Raw genomic sequence first — 16,616 nt, forward strand, 5'->3', positions numbered from 1 at the left:
CGGAGAATGTCGCAGTCGAGATTTCGCGGAATTCGCAAACGAGAGAGTCTCGAGACACGAAATTGGAAATCTCTGAAGATTTGAAAATTTCCACCGTGTCCAAGTTCTCGAAATTTCGCAGGATACCGAAGCTCCGGAAATTTCGCTCGGCTTCCAAGCTTTCGAAATTGTGTAAGATTTCGTGGCTACCGAAATTTCCTAAGATTTCGTAACTCTGGAGAATCTCTATGGTTTCGTGATTCTCGGAACTTCCGAAACTACGAGATACCAGCTTCGTGTCGTGAAATATCCTATTTTAATTTTAATTCCAACGAATGAATTAAAAATGATTAGATCGTGGAGAACGTGAATGAAATGATCGATTAGAGGTTGCTGGTGTGCGATGAAATTTTTATTCGTTACAATTTGCGCGATTGATTAATCCGAATAGAGACACAAAGTCGGAGGAAGGGAACAAAGAGTAAGTAGAAGTGGAACGCGTATAGTCAGACGCGCTTTGCCGCCGACGCAGTCGGATCTAGAATCTTTTATAACCCGTGGTACTCGCGTTACTTTGAGAATGCGCGATATGAAGAATTTCAGTCATTATGCTCAACGAAGAAATGTTCTTTAAACTTGCACGCTCTAAATACGAGATATTTCTATGCAATACTATTATGAGAGAATAACTGATAAATTAGTTCGAAGAACACGTGAAAAATCGTCGAGTGAATTTCACGTCAGGATTGACCATTTTTGCACACATTTTTCAACTTCGTCGTTGCTAGTAATACTTTGACTGCCATAATAAAATTTCCATTATTCTTAGGACATAATGATGAATTATCAAACAATATGGCAAAGAAAAGAAAATGATGGAAATTATTAATATTTTCTACTCAAAGTTCTTCATTTATTTTCGTTGCTTCAATTTTCAGAAAATGGTTAGAATAAAACAGATATAAATTTAAAAAATTAGAATCGATGAACACCATGGCAGTCAACGTGATAAATTTTTCATTTTCTCGTGGCAGCTTCCAAACTCTCGAAACACTGCAAGAAATAATTTCGTCGTTTCGAAATTTGCCTACATTTGAGTCGCTTACTGCACAAATTGATTAACTTTGTAAAACAAAAATTGGAAAAATGAAATAATATAATTATGACTATACCAAGTGCTTTGACACTTAAATGTTAAACAAGATTTTTCAAAAAGTGGAATTAATTTAATTTGTGTCGTGGATGACTCACTTTTACCTTCTTCCAATTAATAACGTACGATCATTGACATAATTCCGTCAAATTAAATGATTACACGGAAATATACGTTTCTTATATCGAAATTGAAACAGGAAAAAATAGAATGTCACGTAAAAGCACAGAGGGTTTATAGCGAAATTTATGTCCCTCCGATACACTCGTCAACATACGAGGAAAGGGTGGAAAATCTGTGTGCGAAGGTACAGTGAATTTCGGTGATAAGCATCGGGGAATGACGAAGCTGAAAATCGCTCGTGCGAGTTTCAATGAAAATTACGTCAACACGAATCTCTGCCATATTTGTCTTGCAATTCCGCGCTCTAATGCGTTTGTCATCCGCGTATCCCGCGGGGACGTTAATTAAAAAGAAAACAAGGAGGGTGCCCGGTAGCCAAAGCAGAAACGCAAACAAAAGCGGACAATCTTTCATAAAAACGTTACCAACGTCTCTCTATGCGGCGATAAATCTCGACGATCCTGCTGACAGACCTAGAAATAATTCTTACGTAAGCTTGCGTCCGATAATTCCGCGAATTTCGATCCGAATTTTGATCGGAGCATCCGCATAATTTCTCCGGCCAAATCTGCATAACTTCCCCCGTCCGACCGCCGAAATTCACCCTCGGTCCTCCCCCCGAGAAGCAAACACTCGATTGCACGGAATAACAAACGTCTTCTTCAAACAACCAACCCAACGACGCAATAAACGTCCCAGCTTTGGAACGTTTAGCGGTTAGCAGGGTGTCACCCTATCCCAGCGTCCTTCCTCCGTTGGATTCGAACAATCTCCTTAATCCAGAGACCCATCAAGTACAATGCCTACATCGGGTCTCGTTAACGGTGACCCTGATATTCCCTGGCGCTAAAATCTCCCTTGTACCAGCCGCGATTCATCACGGAGAAGGTCTAGAGATGATAGGGGTAGTAACGGCGGAGACCTTCGAATTTCGAAGGCCCTTGAAACCAGCCTGCGACATTTCTCGCGTGGGATTTTCATCTCTTTCGAGGACAGGTGGTTATGGTGCATGAGAGAATTTGTCTTCGGGGCCTTGGTAAAAAATCGTGAGGTTTATGACAGTGGTTAGGTGGAATTTTAGGAGGATCGATATACCTAGGCCTCTTGTGGAGAGTCAAGGAGCAATTCTTACGAAGACGAAGATGGAAGCTATTTTCTAGGGTGTAATTTAACGCAGAGAGTCGTTTGAAAAATACTACTTTAGAAATTTTTGAAAATACGTTGATGCCTTTGACGGAGTAAAATGAAGATAAAACAACGATAACCCCAGTAAGAACAGGAACGTGATATCTACGTCATACCTGGGAAACAGGTTAGGCTGAACATCGACAAGGGTTGTAACCTATCCACGACTTGGTAATGGCCGATGTGTAGTCGTGGAAGACGTTATACAGGCGAAATAACAATGGCTGACGAGCGGCAATATATAAATAACGATGGCTAGACAAGTGGAGACGTTATTTGTTAATACTAAGACTGCCACGTTGGTCAAATATGACTGGCCATAGTTTCCCTTATGATGCCAAGGTGGTCATTGGTAACCGGAACGTTTGAACAGCTTACAATTGCAAAAATTGAATGAAAATTGACAGCGAGTCGATTGTCAATCGTTACCAAGGAGGCCACAGTGGTCATCCGTGATCACCAATAACACAAACGCTCTATTGGGTAAGAATGTTGTCTTATATCACTAATTTATTATCATTTCGCCATTATATGCTTTGAATAATAAAAATACTCCCATGATGTCCTGAGTTAAACGTGATTTCGGCGTGGCAGTCAAAGGAATAATTAAAATAAAGTGTCTAAAGCCTTTAATCGAAGCTTGCATTACCTTCTCACATTCATCTCACATACCTATACTTCGTCATACATTGTACCCCATGTATATTATCGTAACAGGTCCCAGCTCGGTAATTCGACTATTAACGAAGAAATCTAAAGACCGGCTTCGTACAACCACCTTCGCGTATCAATCCTCCTTGCGTACTCCTACTAGTTGCTAACAATGAACACCACTAGCAATGAACATCCCCGAAATACTAAATCCACCCCAGCTGCCGTCATTTCCAGCCCGTTCACCACAATTCCAGGACCCTGTCGAGGCAAGTTAGAAAGCCGCAGTTATCTAACGAGGTCGTGTCTCCGTCTCATTTTTCGATCCTTCCGAGCACACGTTTCCCCTGGAACGCGCGAGGGAAGGTGAAAAACTGGAGGATAAAAATAAACAGAGAGGAAAGCAGCGAGAAAGAGGAAGAGAGAGAGAGGATAGACGGCTGGTAGGCTCTTCAGCTCGCAATGTACGCAGAGAAGCGTATCGATCGTCGTTGGCTCCCATGGTTCTTGCCACGAGACAGACGAGGAGCATACGCTAACCCAGCCCCACAGTCTGTACGAAGTTTTATCCTCTGTTTGCACCCTTTTCCGTCCCACAGCCTCCATCGCGACCGCTTAATTCACCCCATCCTCCGTTCCCTGCCAACCCCCCTCTGTCCTCAGGGGTTCTTCGTCTTTTCCGTGTTTAGCTAGGAAGCGGATCCGAAGAGGGCCTAGCTGAAACATTTCTATGGCGTCGGATCGATGCAGCAGTGACGAAATCCGACGTTTCATCTCGATTCCGAAGTATTCTTCATTTTCTCGTTCGCGATGCTCTCGAGAAAAGCGCCAGCGCGCGAATTTCGAATTTTAGGCTCGGTGATAAATATCGGAATACGAGGTATTCGATTAGGGTAGGTATCACGAGTGGAAGACACGAAATACCGAGGGGTTCGTGAAATTGTTAGCAGACGAGTATTTCGATGGAGATTTTGTTCCTGAATTTTTTAAACGGGGTGGTTTTGGAGTGGCAAGCACCGATAACACGGGATCGTGATGAAATTTGTACAGGTTATGGGAATCTTTAAATTTGTAAGAGGGTATTAACCCGAATTAAACCAATCCATTGACAGAATCATCCCTATAAGCGACACTAAATATGACAGAATTTTAACAACTTGTAGACGAATATCAAGGCAAAGAAATTTTCTCAGCAAGTGCATTAAGGAGGAAAAATACGGAAGATTGTCTGATCGTGAAATCAAACACCGTTCGCTTCGAGTTTCAAAAGAGGATCTTCTCCTTTGACGTTACGCGATGCAGTCTGTGCTCCTGTGTTCATCGAACAAAGCAACCACGAATGACAGAAAGGAGAAAGAGATGGGAATGTAAGATACGAAATACGGAGTTATGAAGAAAACCATTTTTCCATTCTTAGCGACATCGAGGGTCCCGAGTCAATGGGGGCCTGGTTCGTGTCTTTAGCACCAACCCCTATGACTCGTGGACACGTGGACCACGATGTGTGGACTAGGGCTGTCAAAGTTCTAGTTCGTTGGTGAGCCCAGAGCAATATAGACCATTTCCAAAGAGCTACACCGTTTTCTCGGCATCAGCCCCCCTTGTATAAGTATTATATTAATATTAACCCTTAACGCTCCGACTTTTAATTATGAATATCGACCGGCAACTCCAACTTATTCTCATCATAGACTTGCAAGTTTTTAGGTGTCAAATTTTAAATATTACAATGACGCGTAAATAATAATATCAAAGTTATTCCGAACAATCTTTATTCATCTCGGAAGTAATATAATTTTGATTACAATATTTGTATTAATTATAATTCAGGCACCATCGGTGGTGCCTGAGAGGCACACTTGGAGCGTTAATGGTTAATATATTCTTCTATACTGTATTCTGTGCAATGCCTCATTTTTTCAGTGAAAATATAATTTTTCAGAATCAAATTTGCCATAAAACATATTTTCAACGTATTAAATAAATATGTCTGCGTGTACCATTTATTTATAAGTTTATTACTATTAGCACCACCCATTCGTGGTACACGTTGCACGCAACGTGTTAATTCTTCGCGATATTCCTTCAGGAAAAATGAAACTCTGACTAAAGACGGTCAAATTTTCAAAGGAAAGATCCTCTCTCTATTCCTCGTAATATTAACAACCCAGCAGCTGCACCGAGCAATATAATCCGCGCGTAACGCGTCCACGACTGAATTGTCCCGCGTAATCCCATGTCGCGATCACCGACTCGTCCCGCATGCAAATTGCTCCACGCTCGTTCGAATTCCCTGCCAACCCCGACTGCCTCGAACAAGCGGATCGAAGACGTCGAGCAAGGGTGAGCGGCGCGAAATAAATTCGCGAATCGCAACAGGTAGCCCGGCGACGAAGGAGTCGCGCGGCGAAATCTCGAGAGACTTAGGGGGTTGAAGGAAAAATGGGGGGTTGCGGAGGAATCGAATCCTTCCGATGATATCGCGTTACGCGATCGCGCGATGAACGCGATTTTACGGCTTCCTTTTAGACCGCGGGGGAAAGACGATCGCCTGCTCGGACGATGGTCAGATATGGGACGCGAAATAGGGGATGAAAGATCGGGGACCGTTCCTTCGGATTGAAGAACTCGATACGACGAGACCGGGATCCGGTGTCGTTTGTGCAAAGATTTCCACTTAGCTGGCGTAGGGTGCAGGGTGTGATTCGTGGCATTCTATAGAGATTTTCGAAGATTTTTAACCCTTTGCACTCGAAAGGTGACTCTCAGTCACAATTTCATAAAATTTGCAAAATCGATATTAATTAATATATCAAATTTAATGTAATGCAACAGTGTGCAAGGCATCGAAATCGAATAATTCTACAATTCTTTATTTACTGCTCAAAAAAGTATCGTCAGTTTTTTAACCCTTTGCACTCGAGAGGTGACTCAGTCACCATTTCATAAAATTTGCAAAATCGATATTAATTAATATATCAAATTTAATGTAATGCAACAGTGTGCAAGGCATCGAAATCGAATAATTCTACAATTCTTTATTTACTGCTCAAAAAAGTATCGTCAGTTTTTTAACCCTTTGCACTCGAGAGGTGAATCTTAGTCACCATTTCATAAAATTTGCAAAATCGATATTAATTAATATATCAAATTTAATGTAATGCAACAGTGTGCAAGGCATCGAAATCAAATAATTCTACAATTCTATTATTGTACAATTCTTTATTTACTGCTGAAAAAAGTATCGTCAGTTTTTTAACCCTTTGCACTCGAGAGGTGACTCTCAGTCACCATTTCATAAAATTTGCAAAATCGATATTAATTAATATATCAAATTTAATGTAATGTAACAGTGTGCAAGGCATCGAAATCAAATAATTCTACAATTCTATTATTATACAATTCTTTATTTACTGCTGAAAAAAGTATCGTCAGTTTTTTAAGTCTTTGCACTCGAGAGGTGACTCTCAGTCACCGTTTGTTTTAATGCTATAACTTAGATAACGAATGATGATAATTATACTAAGAACATCGAAGTAAAATTATTCTATTCCTTCGTTTCACGCGCAAATTCGCGATTTTCTTTTTTTAATTTTAGCATAAAGAGTGTCAGTAAGCTTATAAAAACTTGAAAAGAGCTTCGAATTGCATATTCGCAACGAAAAAATCTTCGAGTCCAAAGGGTTAATAAAGAATCTTTGATTTTCTACTCTTCTCTAGCCAAAAAATTGTCGAGTGCAAATGGATTTTGCACTCTGGATTTTAGAAACGAGATTTAGAAGATTGAAGATGAATCGTGTTGATATTTGTCGAGTAAAAAGGCTAGGAGGATTAAATACAGGGATCTAGAATGACGTGTTTGTCGAAGCGGCAAAGTTATTCGAAGGACGAATTTATGGAAGCTGGTTATAAGGATGAGGATTTTAGATGTTAGGATAAGATGGAGAAACGAGCGCTCTGAAAACAGTAATATAAATGGCGATTTAGCGAGAGGTCTACCAATTTTTTTGCGAATGTTCAACGTTTTCAATTAACACTTTGACTGTCATTCAATATTTACATGGTACGTTCAAGGGGCCACGATAAAATTTCCATTATACTTATGATATATGTAATAATATAAATAATATATATGATATAAAAATAATACATTATATATTAAATATATTAAATAATATAACATTATTAAACAATATGGGGAAAGACAAGGATGCAAATTATTAATGTCTTCCATTCAGAGTTCTCTATTTATTTATGTTGTTGAAATATTCAAAAATTGGTTGAAATAAAAGAAATATAAATTAAAGAAATTGGATGTGTAAATAAGAGCATGTTATTGTTAGGTTAGGTTAGGTTATTGCATCATTAGGTTAGTGCATCATAGGCTGTTATATCGTTTTATATTGTATTGTTGTTATAGTAGTTATATATTTTATATAAAATAAGCAATATGTACGGGGAATAAGAAGAGGCGAAACCCTTATAATTCAATAGGAAAATAACAAAGATTTATCTATCTATCTATAAATTAAAAAAATTAGTACTTCCGGACACTGGTGACCACCATGACCCTACCAAGGAGACAAGCATCGTTCACTGATGACCACCATGGCAGTCAACGTGTTAAGTACATAGTCATCCATCCAAAATTCAGAATAATCTTCAAAATCTCTATTTTTCGTTTAACCTAAAACTTTTTATAAATTTACCAATTCCTGCCAATTATTCTTGCGAAAGACGTTCTCCAAACTACCCCTAAATTATAGGGGTAGGAAATATCTTTCCTCCACGCAAAATCATTTCTTTTATTTTTTAAATAAATAAATAAAATTCGCGTTTAGATAAAATGAATTTTGAAGTTTGAAAGCTCGAAGAGTATATCTCTAATGCTGACATGGATGACCCGATAGCAAGAGTTTCTTCGTACACGGATGTATCGTCCAACAATGAAACACCAGTTCGAAAATGCACACGTCTGACATTCGCTATTAATTGGACACGAATGATTTAACGTTGTCAGGGTTATCGCGCGATTCGAATGGCCGAGACGGAGATTCCATGAGATATTTAAGCGGTCGTGATGCAGCACGACATACCACGATCATACTTGGTAGCCCATTAATGCCGCCTCTAGCACGTGATTCCTGGTAATTAGGTCAACGCCTGTGCTCGCGCCATTGTGCGTGTTCGCATTAGATACTACGGGGACGGGGCTATAATTTCCCTCGTCTCTTTTGCAACTACCTCTACATCTTGACACGCTCGTCCACACCTGAGGAGCTGCAATTTACCTTTCGAACGGATGTTTAAAACCTCGAGCCGATAGCACGAGAGATTTAATCTTCCATGTCAAGATTCCCTAGTGATTTATGGTGACAAAATTTACCTAGATTTGTACCAAATCGCATATAATGATAATTAAAGTAACACATGGCAACGATGATTTTCGTGATATAAGACACAGTTTGGTCCTAGATACCAAGGCTCCCGAGTGATTTATAGTGTAGTATCGCAGGATTTCCATCTCGTGTATAGGTGACTTTAGTTTGGAAGGTCGCCGAGGGTTCGAGGACCATGTCGGTCGGAAAAACCCCTTAGCATGACCATAGTTGGTCATGTTGGGGAAGGCTTTTGGGGAAGATATAAAGGAAGGCAAAAGTGGTTAGCGGACAGTTCATGTGTAGAGTTCTTAAGAAGAGTTCTTGGGAAGAGTGATTGGAAGAAAGTTGTATTTTAGTTATAACAGGCTGAGTTGTAATAGTGTTGTTGAATCGAGTTGTAATCTTAAGTTGTAGTTGTAGTTGATATATCTATATTCGTAGGCTTAATCGTCACCACATATCGTATTATTGTTTTATTACTAATAAATAGTTAGTATTATTTAACCACCACCCATGTCTTTACAATAGTAATAAAATTTACGTAGATTTATATTAAATCGCATGATAGATAAAGTAACATATGGTAACAAAGGTTTTCGTGATGTAAGATACAGTTTGGTCTTCCATATTAAGATTCCCGAGTGATTTATGGTAACAAAATTTAAGTATATTGATATCAAATCAAATGATAATTAAAGTACCATATTGTAAGAAAGATTTGCACGATGTAAGGCACAGTTTCCCTTTATTTTCTGTCCAGTTAGAAAGACACGTAGGTCTATTCTTAACACTAGATTTACGGAACCCGTGAATTTGACGGAAGGATTGCTCCAATTATACGATGGTAACAGATTTAGTTAACTTATATTAAGACTATTAATACAATATACAATTGTTTCTAAATTAAACTAATCGTTAAAAAAAAGGCACGTGGATTTACCTGCCAATTTTACAGGTGTCCTTAGAAATAGGTATACAGATAGCGTCAGTAAACCTAGCGTTAATTAAAAAAGGATCCCAAATTAACTTGCAAGACTCCTCTATTTTTCGTCCTAATATCGCACCCTAATATCCCTGCGACCCTCTTCAAACCACCACCCCAAAACCGAAAAAGCACGCATGGTCTTCACCCACCCTCGTCACCTGTTGAATTAAACCCGACCTCTAAATCCTCCTAAATCATACACCACCCTTTAAACAACCATCTCTCCATTCAGTCCCCTCGCGAGCAGTCAGCCCACCCCGTCGACATCATCGACCCTAACCTATCTCATAAAACCATCACGAGGCTGCACCGGCCAATGAAGCCCCCTCTCGTCGAACATCAAACACCGGTATCGATTCGGCTGACCGTAAGACCCCTAACCGACCTCGAACCCCGGTCGGATACGATACCAGGCACCCCATCCCCGTCCTCGGCACGGTCTCTCCGCGAAATTCGAGCACCGTTGCACGCGGATCATATCGACATTTGCATCTTACCTTGCGTGCTGCCGTTGGGCTGGCCGGCCTGCGGAATCCCCGGATAAAGCGGCGAGGGATGCGGCGAGGGTTGATTGCTGGGCGGTCCTGTAGAATGCGGATTGGCAGTCGTGGGGGTCGGCGTGGCCGATGCTACTTGCTGGGATTGTTGGGATTGCTGCGCGTTTCCGGCCGACGTGGGTGTTGCTGCCGGGGTGCAGGCACCGCCGCCGCCGCCGGTCCCGATCCCAACGATGGACGGCTGCTGTTGCTGCGGCTGTTGTTGCTGCTGTTGCTGCTGTTGCTGCTGCTGCTGCTGCTGCTGCTGCGGCGTCTGCTGCGGCGTCGGCGGCTTCTGGCCATCGGGCGAGTCGCCCGCCGTCTCTGGAAACGAGCAACGCGCGGCCACCGTTAGCAGGAATATTAATGAACGCGGCTACGGTGTCTGCTACAGCTCCACGGCTGCGTCTGCTGTTCCACAGATGGGTCTGGATAGGGTTCAATCGATGGTTCAGTTATTTCGCCACGTCGCGTTCGGAAGCTCGACTATTTTCGACTGGGCTTCTTGGGCTGCGAGATCGATTTGGTTCGCTGCACGGAGATGTATAATCGAAGGGGGTTGGGCTGCGTGGTTGTTAGCTGGATATGCGTTTAACGGAAGTGGATTTGAGGGTGGAATGATTATGACAGGGTTGGTGGGATGGGCCAATCGTAATGACGACGTTTGGGGTACCAAGGAGGTTGTAATCGAGACTGGATATCCATCGCGATCAGTGTGGAAATAAAGGAAGATTTAATTCATTGACAGTTTATCCCGTGACAGTCATGGGCAGAGCGTCAAGTACCGAACAGTTTATCATATTGACAGTCACGGGCAGAGTGTCAAGTACTATGCACGAACTAATTACTAACAAGATACATATGGAACACTTTTCTTTACATTTTTTGGACCTGAATTTGTAATTTTACCACACTGTGAAAGGGTTAAGGAACGGATTACCACATTGAGCCCGGTGTCAGTCTCTGTTAGAGACCGACAGTATCAAAGTTAAAAAATAAATACAATAATTTTAATGATGTTTATTGAAACACTGTAAATAAAAATATAGTTTGCTTTTGCGTGTATTACAAAATGTGACGACCTTTTTAGTCAAATTTCTGGCTGTCTTGCATCTTGCGAATAGCGTTGAATAATTGTCGTAACATCGGAAAGAACAACAATATGGCGCCGGGCTCAACGTGTTAAGAGAATTGGCAGAAAATTGGGAAAAATGATGAAGAATTTGGAAACAGTACGTAGTGGTACATATTGGAATTGGATAACAGAGTAACATAAGACAGTGTGAGGTTAGGAAATCGAGTATTTATTGTTTAGATGGGCAAATGACATTGGAAAGGACAGGAATATGGCGCCGGGCTGAACGTGTTAAGAGAATTGGCAGAAAGTTGGGAAGAATAATGAAGAATTTGGAAACGGTACGTAGTGGTACATATTGGAACAGGATAATAGAAGAATATAAGGCAGTGAGAGGTTAGGAAATCGAGCATTTATTGTTTAGATGATCAAGTCTAAACTGAAGCGTCTTAACAAGGGGTGACTATGAAAGACTGTCACAAATCTAACGATAGATTTCCATTCATCGACACACAATATTGCTCTTTCATTTCTTCATCAGTGTAGGATGACCATCTGGAGTACCAGAGACAAGACACCCTGTGTAGATACTTGTCTTCCCAATATTAATTTCCTCAAGAAGAGCTATGTGCTGTCAATAAAGCTTGACACTCTTCAGACTTATTCTTTAACAAATTATTCTCCAGCCCATATAACACTATTATAACGCTAAATATAGGACACCCAGTATAATTACCTCTCTTCCTTAAATTAATTTTGCCAAGATCTATATATCTTAAGTAACTCTGCCCAACTTCAACGTTGACGTTTAACTAAATACACCCCTAAACTCTAAATAGATTAACTTAATTATCAACGAAGCAATTTCCTTCTCTCCGCGCCATAAATAAAATGGCGCCCCTTTTTTAAACTTAAGCCTCGAATCATCCACGTAATCTCGCTTGGCCGTTTTAAAAAATTTATTTAAAGCAACCCTTGCAATAAAGTTGCGCGATATAAATAAAAACGATCTGGCAGATACGAATGGCTCTACCCTCGGGGAGGCTCGTTTCGCAGGCCAGGCAGCTTCATCTTTTATTCCTCGCGTGTAAACACAATGCGTGTTTGAGCCTTCTACACAGCGTAGAGAATGGCACGATCTACCTTTCCTGTCTCCGTGGATTAACCAACCTTCCAGAGACAAGATTGCAACGCGCAGCAAAAAGGTGTCGGGGATCCGCGTTTTCTACATTCTACGTCAACATCCTCATCTTTCTACCAGCAACGGTGTTATCTCTGTCAACGGTAGTAACAGCTGAGAAGAAAGAAAGTCACGACAAACAGCGTGCTTCTACTTCTACGGCGCGCATACCAGCCTGAGATCAATGATCCAGCCACAAGTGGAGTAAACGTTTCGTCCTCGATAATTCATACCGAGAATGGGTAATTTGCTTTCGAGATCATGCTCGTCAAGGAGACATTCCTAATCTTTTAACCCCGTGTAGTAAACTCTATTGTTGGAAATAGAAAAATGAATTTTAGAGGTATACTCAAAAATAAAGTGAATGAAATGAATCCCTTTTGCATCTCCATTACCATTTATTTATTTATTCATTTTTATTTTCTTTTTTTTGGAAATATTTGAAACTCGAAATAGCTGGATTTCGAGAACGCTGAATCATTAATCACCGGGGAAACAAATTCAAAACTCTGGTGAAGGGACCATTTTTCATACCCAGCCGCAAAACACACGTTCGAGCTAGGTGATACAAACGTAATCAATAATTCATTAGCAATTTTGAACGTCGACTAATAATTTTACCTCGAGTACGTAGACACGAAGGATCTTAAGCTTGGCTTGCTAAATTTCCTGAATACACTGTCCTTGAAAGGACAGTGATTAATCAGAAATTACGGTTCTCCAGTTGCAGCGAGGATGTTTCGAACTCGAGCGCGTTTGAGCGCATGGAAGAGAATGCGAAATATGAATAATGCTGCGAGCTGTTGAAGAGTATGAAAATCAATACCAGTCCCGAGTTGTGGGACAGAAAATACGTTGAACGGGTATTGTAACGGCAAACGGAGAGTATCTATTAATCAGAGGAGCACAAGTGTAGATGCAGTTCTGATTGGTGGAAACAATGCATAAATTATTGCATTCCTTGCAACGAATTGCCAGAGGCATCGATTTACCCTGCAGGTAAAAATGTTAACAAATCGCTGGCCAGTACGAGGGAAAAATCATTGGTATCCATGGAATCCATGGTATGATCGTGTGTCGTCGCGTGACCTCGGTAAGGTCGCACTCACCGAGGTTACAAAGACTGCGAAGTGTAGTGGTGGAGCTCATTTTCAACCGTGACCTCGAGTTGGGTGCACTTACAATTTCATAACGACGATACTGAAATTCAAAAAGAAGAAAGGACAGTACTCTAATTCCGGTAGAGAATTATCTTATCACTGCTGTCGGTAAGAACGACAGTTCTGTTATCGTCTCATGGTAAACTAAATATTCCTTTTTCGAAATTTGAAAGAATTTTCTAAAATTTGGGATTTTATAATAATCCAACCATGTTTATAATAACCCTAATCATCTGTTTCTAAATCTCCATATGTGATAGCAATTTTCAATTCGAAGCTTTGGAAATATAATTTGAAAAATTAGCTTCTCAAAAAAGGCGTTCCAGAAAGAAGAGGCTTCGAAAATAATTTAGGAAAGAAAACATTCTGAAAATCAGGTACGTGTTTGATATTGTCCAGGTTCCCATAAAACGGAGGGACCACGTGTCCCGCTATTCCGGAAATTGAGTCCACGTCTGCGCGATAACGAGCGCGAAACCAAATTACGTTCTTCGACATTACGTCTTGCCATTCGCGTCTCGTTTCAACCCGCAGACCGTGGGTCCTTATTTCCTGATCAGCCAGAGGCTAGACAATTTCCACGGGACCAGACACTCCTGCTCGGAAATTCGCGAATTTGTCCATTCGCATAAAACTTCGTTAAGCGGAGGTCGCGTCTGGAGGTGACTCGAAATTGGAAACTTTTCAGATACCCCACTGGTTGTGTCGAGTTTCACGATGTTCGTGTACGTGGATATGGGTTCTGTGATTCCATGGAGTTGCTTTATGGTTGTTCGCGACGTTTCGAGTTGTTATAGATTAGATAAGGGGGTGGTTGAAGAGGAGATTGAGATAACAGGGGGTGGTAAGGGTAAATCGAAGCTCGCTTATGTTACTTCAGATTTCAGAAGATTGATATACTTGGTACACACCAACTTGGAATTAAATATAGAAAATGGCAGATGAATATCAATATTTATTTCATGCATCGACATTTTTTAATTCGAGTTGCACAACCACCCTTGAGATAGTGAAGAGTTTATAAAAATTTCTTTGGATTTAGGGAAATTACTATTTGTAATCATTTAAATACCTGTCAAAAATATCGATTTTACTGTTTCATCATCCTAATTTATTCTAAATAAATACTAATAAAGTTCAACCCCTTCAGAAACACTAAAACGTACGTGTACGTTAATTCTCTTTAAAATTGTGATTATTATAAGCGAAGAAAAAATTAAAATCAGCTAAACTACCATAGAATCCCTCAACAATAAAAGAAGAAACGTCGTCGAATATTTATTGAATTATTATCTAATATATAAAATAAATAAAAACAAATAAAAAGCAAAATTAAATAGATTTTCTTCCACTTTAAAAAATTCGTTGCTGAAGAGGTTAATAAATTCATCCCAGAAGAGGATCAAGCAGATAAAATATATATAAGGGATCTAATAAAGCAACGAAAACTTCGATAAATGCCAATCTCCATGTAAAAAGCATAATATAAGTCGCAAACCAGAAATTTGAATTTAAATTACTCGAAACGTCTTCGTAGAAGTATTGGCACGAATAAAATATCGAATAATTCAATTTCACGTCGGATATCGACAATTCGGAATCGGACATGAAGATGACAAGACGCGAAAGAGGAAAACTCACCATTTTCCGGAAACGAAGTGGACCTTATGACTGGCAGCAAAATTCCTTTCTGTACCAACTCGTCTCTGCTGGCTCGAACAGAGATTTTCCTCTCGAGCGCTGCAACCGTGAGAAACAACCCCTGGTTAACACCCTGGCTTACCCATGAATCTTTGCAAATTTACTTCGTTTCTTAAATCAACTAACTCGAATAGCGTGTCAATGATACTCACACAACGAGGCAGCCTCGAATTTATCCGATTTCTTTTTTCGTTTCCATTTCCACGGTTTGAAGAGTCTACCGAGGGCTGAAAATTTGCTTTTCCTCTCCAGGGGTGGTGTCCTCGCCCCCGACCCCAGGCTGTTCGTCCGCAACGCCGCCCCATTTTGCTTTTTCGCTGCAACAGACAAACGTAATAACCAGATTAATTATCTTCCCTTTGTTATTTTTGTAGAAAAATTAATTACCACGGAAGTTAATTACTTTCAGAATTATAATTGGACGATACCAAAATTGTAACAAAACTTTAAATATTTTTTTAAATAATTTAGAAATAAGCGAATTCGATAATTATCTTCAGGGAAAATAATTATTTAACGTAGTTATTATTTTATTTCAATTCGCATATTACTAAATTATTTTTCAAAATATTTAAAATATTGTTACAATTTTGGATGCGAGATATAAGAGTTATTTTTCGAATTGCGTTTTATTGACGAAGGGCAAATAGGAGATAACGAAACGACGATTTTATCATAGAAAGATCACGTCAGGGTGAAAACTGACGTAGCATTCGCGATCGAAACAGTTGCTGGTAAAACGAAGGGGTGCAGCTTCATCAGCAGTTGCACAGCCCTCGCGTTATCGACTCGGGGTACGAACCCCGCATTTCCTCGGTTTTCCAGGAAAGCACGTGTACAGAATTTCTACGTTACCGACGAGGGATGAAACATCCCCCGGATATCTCGTTTACCACCCTCGCACCGAGTCGACTGCTATAACGAAGCAATAACCCCGGAAACCTCGTTATCGTTCGTTGGAACCCTCTGTTTGCAATCACAAAAATTTCTCACATTGTTTTGTAAGATAATATTAAACAAAACGCGATAAAAAGAATAATCAAAACCATGATTCATTCGCACCCCCCCCCCCAAAAAATTGGCATTTCGCGAGAATTAAATCCAAACGGGGTTGCAAAAATTAACGTTGGAGATTAGGGGAACAGGACAAATGTTAATAATATATTCAACGAACTGGGAAAATTCTGAGGAAAACAGAGGAAAATCGTATTAAAATTCTACCAGTGGTCTTTCGCTATCGGAGGAAAAAGGACAAAGAAAAATTCATTCTTCCTCTAAAGCTTCTTAAAAATTCTTTCGCCGAGTTTTATTGGCTCCTGCTCTTTTCTCGGCGGCGAGAGAAAGAGTGGCGTGAGGAGAAGCGAGATGGCGAGGTAACGCTCGATGATAATGCGATGAAAGACGACTTCCATTTCCCTCGGAAGTGAAACTTATTTTCCGGGGTTATTGTACGAGGTAGAACGGTGTTTACAGCTGTTGGACGAATATTCGCGGAGAATCGTATCGA

At 40.3% G+C, this 16,616-nt stretch overlaps 1 protein-coding gene across 3 annotated transcripts in view; it reads right to left on the minus strand.

Moving 5' to 3' along the window:
* Positions 1-16,616, minus strand: part of LOC108555166 (phosphatase and actin regulator 2) — a 446,127-nt gene that overhangs the window by 305,869 nt on the left and 123,642 nt on the right. For all 3 annotated transcript variants that reach the window (XM_017910706.1, XM_017910705.1, XM_017910704.1), the window contains exons 2-4: positions 15,262-15,426; positions 15,050-15,148; positions 9,955-10,317 (exon numbers count right to left, since the gene is read on the minus strand). In XM_017910706.1, the coding sequence (XP_017766195.1) occupies positions 9,955-10,317; positions 15,050-15,148; positions 15,262-15,426 (627 nt within the window). The remainder of the gene's footprint in view (positions 1-9,954; positions 10,318-15,049; positions 15,149-15,261; positions 15,427-16,616) is intronic.

This window comes from Eufriesea mexicana, unplaced genomic scaffold (genome assembly GCF_001483705.2).
Source record: "Eufriesea mexicana isolate 0111107269 unplaced genomic scaffold, ASM148370v2 scaffold130, whole genome shotgun sequence".
Classification (NCBI taxonomy): Eukaryota; Metazoa; Arthropoda; class Insecta; order Hymenoptera; family Apidae; genus Eufriesea; species Eufriesea mexicana.